The sequence below is a fragment of the Phocoena phocoena genome, chromosome 11 (assembly GCF_963924675.1).
Source record: "Phocoena phocoena chromosome 11, mPhoPho1.1, whole genome shotgun sequence".
Classification (NCBI taxonomy): Eukaryota; Metazoa; Chordata; class Mammalia; order Artiodactyla; family Phocoenidae; genus Phocoena; species Phocoena phocoena.
In genome coordinates this window covers 35,986,331-35,993,795 of record NC_089229.1, presented here as the reverse complement: position 1 = coordinate 35,993,795, position 7,465 = coordinate 35,986,331, and the positions used below count along the sequence as shown (strand labels likewise).

The 7,465-nt window shown below is 42.5% G+C and overlaps 1 protein-coding gene across 1 annotated transcript; it reads right to left on the bottom strand.

The window, feature by feature from the left end:
- Positions 1-5,718: 5,718 nt before the first annotated feature.
- LOC136131252 (protein FAM50A) lies at positions 5,719-6,717 on the bottom strand. The gene has a single exon (XM_065888046.1). The coding sequence runs from the start codon at positions 6,715-6,717 to the stop codon at positions 5,719-5,721; it is 999 nt and encodes a 332-aa protein (XP_065744118.1).
- Between the last annotated feature and the right edge of the window lie 748 nt (positions 6,718-7,465).

Below are 7,465 nucleotides of genomic sequence, written 5' to 3'. Positions count from 1 at the left end.
GCTCTGTCCTGAGTAGTAGAACCAAGAACTGGAAACAGGAGTGGCCTCACTTACCATCACTCTCGATGATTTACTTGGGGATTTTATATTAACTGAACCCCCAATTCTAAGTTTATAGAGAGCCTGGTTCCCAGGGAAGGAATGCTTCCATCAGGGGACACAGACCTAAGAACTTTTATTCCATGGTTGCCATCTAATCACTTTGTGTTTCTCATTCCAAGAGACCAGCAGACAAGAAGTCACTTTATTGGCAAGGGTAATTGACTCTAATCCTTAGGTGAAGTTAGAGCTTCTGTTACACGATGAAGGTGGAAGAGACTATATTTACCACCCAAATGATCTAGGTGTGTGTCCTTTGTCATTTCTTTGCCCAATGTTGATGGTGAATGGATGAGGGCAGCAGCCACGGCTAGAGAAAGCCTTAGTGAACAGATGCTCAGAATAAGTATTTGTCACCCCACACATAAAGCACCTAAACCAGTAGATGGGATAGCCAAGAGTGAATCTGGAATGGTCAGTAGAGAGACAATGAATGTCAATTATATCTCCAGGAACTGTTGCAATCGTGAGGGCTGTAATATGTCCACTAACTTTGTCCTTGCAAATTTACACAGGAAAAGAGATAAACCAGAATCCTGGAGTTGTTTCCAGGGAGGTGAACTTATATGAAGCAGGTAGCTCCAAGTGTGGGTAATCCTAGAGGCTATGGGGAACCAGCTTCTGGTGAATCTAGATGCCTCGCTCATTCCCCCAGCCGCTAGGAATGTTGACTTCTGACAACTCACAGCTGAGGCCCTGCTCGGCATGGCTGGCAGCCAAAGAGAGCAGCTTTGCCCAAGTTTATGGCTCCTTCGCAGAGGATACTGCATCCAGTGACAGGTGCAACATGGAGGTTAAAATGCCCAGCTTCCTTGCCTCAATTTGGGACATCTCTGAAGGGCCATCCCAGTTCCAAAACTTCTACAGGATTGACTAAGGCCTCTCTTGTAATTGAATTTCAGTTCAGTTTCTCCCTCTGCTCAATCATGCTTAGCTTCCTAACAATGTTTTTCTGGAGAGCTCTCATTATTAAATGTCCTGAATGCAAATCTTTTCATCAAAGTCCTTTCTCTGGGGTACCTGAACAAAGACAATGTCCCACAGTCTTGTACATTTTTATATGTGTGTGCTTTCCTTTTTTTTTTTTGCTTCAGTTTTTTAAAAACGAATTTCTAGTTCACTAGCACCTAGTTCTAGTCATCGTTTTCAGCTGCGTTCAGTCTGCTGTTCAACTCATTAATTACTTAGCTTCAGATATTTTCTTTCTTTCATTTACGGAATGTTCATTTCATTCTCTTTTATAGATTTTAATTCTCTTTTAAATTCTCCACCCTTTGATCTACTTTGCCTCTCTTTTTCTCCGTTGTTTTTTTTAACCTTGTTTGCTAACTGCAGTATCTGGCTCATCTCTCCTCTCCTTTGCTCATGAGAGTTGGTCATAGTTTCTCGTCTCCTCACTTGTAGTAATTTCTTGATGCATGTTGGACATTGTGCTATAACTCTTGAGGCTCTACATTATGTGATCTTCCCTTGTGACATTCTGCTATAACTCTTGAAGCTCTACATGTTATCTTCCTTTGTTGGTAAATAGTGAGGCTTGGAGCACCTGAATTCAATCAGACGTTAATTAAAATTGGGGCTGGGTTTCTGTTTTATGTAAACCCAGCCTACTTCTGCTTTGCGCCTGCTCATCATGTTTGCTCTGCTCCCTCTCTGCCTGCAAAGGGTTTTGATTCTAAGTCGGTGAGTCTCTGTCTCCTCCAGTTTGGAAGACTGCAGAAAATTCAACTCTATGTCCTTCAGAGATCTCAGCCCAGCTCTTCAGTCTTCCAGCTTACCTTGCTTCAAAATACGGCCAATTCCTTGAAGGTAAGACTGTAGTATATCTGAGTTAGGTTATTTCCACAAGACTTCTGGAGATTTCACTTTGCCTTCAGGAAGCTTTTGGCCTAGTTCTTAGCTTCCTGTATAGCACCAAAACTTAGCAAATGTTCTGCGAGGAGCAGCAGTTGCGAGTTTGAAAACCCCCAGGTTTCCAATTTGTTCCACTACTCCTGCAGAATCACTAAAATTTTTGCTAGTTTCTCTTTTCTGTAGCCAAGGGTCTGGTTGATCAAGCCAGAGCCTCCACAAGCACCCAGAGTTAGAAAATGTCTGCAGGAGAAAGAAAGAGAAAAATCCTTGCTCACAAAAAGGAGTTTTTCTTCTTTCTGGAATTTTAGTTTGTTGCTTCTGAAGTTCTCTGATGCTTTTAAAATATGATATTTATGACTTATCTGGTTTTGTGCAGTTTTGTAGCAAAAGTGCTTTCTTGTCCTGACGTATTTTAAAACAGAACTCTTGTCATTAGTTCTTAACTACATCAGTTAAACATTGTTAATATTATGGTTTGGTAAAATCAAGCTTTCAATGATTTATTTGAATTGAATTTATTTATTACAACTTAGCTTCTGGGTCAGTTTCTTCTTGAAGTACTTTCTTTAGAAGTTCCTTTAAGGAGTGTTTGTTGGTGGTAATATTCTTAGTAAATGTTTGCATAGAAATGTCTTTAAATCACCACAATTCTTGAAATATGGTTAAATTGGGTATACACTGAATTTTCTCTCTTGAAGATTTAATCCAACTCTCTTGCCTTCCATTGTTATGAAATATATTGTTGGTGAAATGTAAGCTCTTTGTAAGTTGTTCTATTTTTCTGATGGGCTTTAAAATCTTCTTTTTACGTTTGGTGTGTTTCAGTTTGCTTGGATGGCTCTGACTATAGATTTATTTATTTTATTGTGCTTAGGATGTATTTTGCTTCCTGAATCTAGAATAGGAGTCTTTTATCAATTCTGGAAAATTTTCTTATGTCTGAATATTCCTTCTGCCCTTTCTCTCTAGGCTTCCTAGAAGTCCAATGAAATGTTTATTATATTGCTTCACTACTTGTTCTAAATCTTTTACTCTCGTCTGTATTTTGCATCGTTTCCCCCAAGTTTCATTAGGAATAATTTCTTCTGACCTACCCACCAGCTTACTAGTTCTTTGTATAACTCTGTCTGTTCTGCTGTTAAATTGATTCAAAGAGATTTAAATCTCCAGAGTTTCTGTTTGATTCTACTTCCAATCACTAAGGTCAACTTTTATAAACATATTTTAGAACACATGACTATCTTATTTTCTTAACCCTTCTTTTATATTTTTTTTCTGTGCTACATTCTAAATATTATTTTTATATCTTTTCAATTCATTTATTCTCTCTTCAGAATTTAATTAGTGTCTAATCTGGAGTTTCTAAATTCAATTATTACATTTTTATTTCTAGAAATTACATTTGGTTCTTTCCAAATCTGCATGGTACATCTCGAAACTCTGTTACTGTTTAATTACAATTTTAATGTAGCATTTAATATGGTATTTTATTAATAGAAACATTATCCCTGTGATAATTCTAATAATTGTTGCTTTTGCATTTCTACTTCGGCAGTTTACTTTTTCTGCTCTCTTGTGCACGGCGGCTTGTCTCCTTCTGTGTTTTATTATTTTTATTTGTAAAAGAATCCTGGAATTGTATCTTTGAGAATATTTGATCCTAGATTTAAAGTTTATTTGCAGAGAGAGAATTTGTATTTCATCTGCAACGTACCTGGGGGCTCTAACAATTTGAGGCCACTCTAATTTTTGTTTGGACTCTTTTTTTTTCCCCCCAACACAATTGTGAGTATTAATTTCAGCATCCTATCCTATTGAGGGCAGGTATTCCAATTATTTCTCTCTGTGGAGCAAGTTTTTTTTTTTTTCCCTAGTTCAATTATTTTAATAATCAAAATTATTAGACTAAATGTAGTTGAAAGTAAACTCCCAAATTTCAGTGGCTTTAAGAGAATGAAGGTTTATTTTCCTCATGCCAGGTCTGATGTGGAGTGGCCTGTCCTCTCACATTTTTAAACTGTACTGTGTGGAATACATTACCTCTAGAGGGCCAGGTCTGGAAATAGAGAACATCATTTCCACCCGCATCCTACTGGCCAGAATGCTGTCACACAGTCCCCAAAAAACTGCAGGGGAGGGTGGAAAACGGGCCTTCCCCTGTGCCCAGGAAGAGAAAGGATTATGATCAACATATAATACTGTTTCTGTCACATCCAGCAAAGTTGAATGCTTTTCTGGTGTCCAGCATTAGGTGGAGGTCTCCATTCTGACTTCCCAACTTTCAGGGGACCTAAACTTTTTTTTTATGCTCGCCTTAAGTCAGGCTTATGGTCAGTTAAAATCAAATCCTTGGGAATGCCATTTCTAGTGCTTCAGGGCTTTATGTGTTTGTACTTTGTTGACAATTCTGGCTTCAAAGAATTGCCCTTATTTTTCTGCCAGCTCATCAGTGAATATTTTTAAGGGTTTTTGGTTTGTTTGCTTTTTAAATTGGGGTATAGTTGCTTTACAATGTTGTGTTAGTTTCTGCTGTACAACGAAGTGAATCAGCTATATGTATACATATATCCCCTCCCTCTGACACCTCCCTCCCCACCGCCCCACCCCACCCGTCTAGGTCACCACATGTGCACTCTTCTTAGGTATTGTGTACCAGAAGATTTCTTAGGACTAGTCTGACATATTGCTAAAAATGGAAGTCAACCCCAGTCTTTTTGAGAGTTTATTCTGGGCCCAACTGATAGCCAAACACTGATTTCTCAAATGGAAGAAGAAACTTGGTGGTTTCTTCATTTTGAAAGTGTATGAAATGTTAGGGCTGCCAGATAGCTGCTTCCTAGTCATACCGCCTCTCTCAATTTTATACTTTATGTGAGAATCCAAGTTATTCCCAGACCAAGTTATTTGGATTGTTTCCAAGGGGCTGCTGTTATCTAGCTTTCATTTAAATCGGTCCTGTGTCATCTTTCTCATTATTCTTCTTTCAAGATGTCCTTCAGGGACATTTTTTTTTTTATTGTATAATTCCATTTACGTGAAACTTCCAGAACAGGCAAATCCATACAGACAAACTAGGGGGTGCGAGGGGCTGGGCGGCAGCTGCTAATGGACGTGGGGTCTCCTTTCGGGGTGATTCACAACACTATGAATGTACTAAATACCCCTGGATGGTACACTTTCAAATAGTCACAATGGTGAATTTTAGCTCAATAAAAAAAAAAAAATCTTTAAAATAAAACGCACAGGGCTTCCCTGGTGGCACGGTGGTTAAGATTCCGCCTGGCAATGCAGGAGACACGGGTTCGAGCCCTGGTCCAGGAAGATCCCACATGCCACGGAGTAACTAAGCCCCTGCGCCACAGCTACTGAGCCTGCGCTCTATAGCCAGTGAGCCACAACTACTGAGCCCATGTGCCTAGAGCCTGTGCTCCACAACAAGAGAAGCCACCACAATGAGAAGCCTGCACACCGCAAGGAAGAGTAGCCCCTGCTCGCCGCAACTAGGGAAAGCCCATGTGCAGCAGCAAAGACCCAATGCAGCCAAAAATAAATAAATTTATAAAAAAAAATAAAAATAAAAAAAACGCACAACAGGTGCTCCAGCTCTGACGCGTATATCTCTGTCATAAAAGAGAAAAGCGGTAAACAATAGCGCCAGGGGCAGGGGCTGAGCAGGCCCCATCACGTCTCGGGAGCGGGGAGCCGGGAGCCCAGAATCCTGGGGCCGCAGGGAGCCGGAGGGGCTGGGGCCGCGCTGCTGCCACATCACCGGATCGTGTACTTGTCCCACTTCTTCTCAGGGTCGTAGGGCTCCCAGCGGCTGGCGGGGAAGATGTGCTTGTTCTTCTCGTACCAGCTCCGCAGCACCACCTTGCCCGCATGCGACTCGTCCTTCTCCACGGTGGCGTCGCTGAGCAGCCGCACGTCATCGTGAACGTCGAAATTGAAGAGGGCCCCGCTCTTCCCTCGCGCCTTGGTGACGATGAAGTCGTAGAAGCTGTGGTGGTGGGGTATGATTAGGTCCTCCTTGATGTACATGAGCTTATCCACCCCTGCCGACCTTAGCTCGCTGAAGTCTTTGCGCAGGATCTCGAGGGCCTTCTCCAGGAACTGCTGCATAGTGTTGCCCTTTTTCATCTTGACTGTACGCCGGTGCCCAGAGCCATCCCAGTAACTGAAGGTGATCTCGATCTCCTCGCTCTTGATCTCTTCCTGCTTGGCTTCCCACTCCTGCCGTAGCTCCTCCCGGAGCCGATTCTCCTCCTCCTCCCGGTCTCGGTCAGGCAAGAAGCTCGTGTCCACATCTGGGTTCTTCCCCAGTTTCCTCTTCTTTGTGATCTCTTCCCTCTTTAGCTCCTCGTCGTTGTCTGCCTCTGCCTCATCCTCTTCCTCCAGGGTGAAGGACAGGCTGGAGATCTTCCGCTTGGCCTCCTTCTTGCGCTCCTTCTCTCGCAGCTTCTCCAGCTTCAGCTGCAGCTCTTTCGACTTCTCCTTCTTGGCCAGCTGCTTCTCCCGCTCCTTCACCAGGGCCTCCTGCTTAGCTTTCATGTCGTTCAGGGTCACAAGACCCACGGTGCTGGACTTGAGCTCCGCCTCCACGGCATCGTAGTGCACAGAGAACTTCTTGTCAATGTTGGATTTCATTATGTTCTCCTCCGCGATCCTCTGCTTCATCTGCTCCATCTGCTCGTGCTGCTTCTCCCGCTTCTTCATCAGGTGCATGGCGCGGCCCGCCTCACTCGCGGCACCCTTGTACTGAGCCATGGCGGCAGCGACAGCGGTCCGGCCGAGTCTCAGGGGCTGCAGCGGCTGTGGAGGTGGAGGCGGAGGCGGCCGGGCAGTCAACTGACCCCAGCGCCGCCGTGACGTCAGCTACCGGCTACCGGGGGACTCGCTGCCACCGCGCCCCGCCCCTGGCACGTGACTGCCCTTCAGGGACATTTAATCTGTGGGGAAGAAGAACTAATTTGATAACAGAAGATACAGTTGACACTTGAACAACACGGGTTTCAACTGCATAGGTCCATGTATACACTGATTTTTTTTCCATAGTAAATATGACCCAAGTTGGTTGAATCTGAAGATAAGGAGGAACCCTGGATACCAAGGGCTGACGATAATAAGTTATATGAGATTTTCTATTGTTCAGAGGGTCGGCATCCCTAACCCCCAAATTGTTCACGGGTCAGCTGTAAATTCATAATTACCCACATTCCAATTACAACTAAGTAATATAAATGACATCAAATATTGAATTTATAGTTAGCATTTCCTTTTTAATAAAACTTTAAGTAAAGCTCCCTTGTAGTAAAAACACACTGAAAACTCAAGAATTAAGATGTGGTCCAATCCAAGAGTATTTTATTGTGAGTTGTCAGTTATAGATCATGAACTAATTTAAATGTCATGTTTAACTACCTGTAAAGATTATTTTGTATTTTCTTCAAAAAAAATGATTACTATGGCATAGTTGATTTTATTTATGTTAAGTTGTTATTAATCAGGACTATAT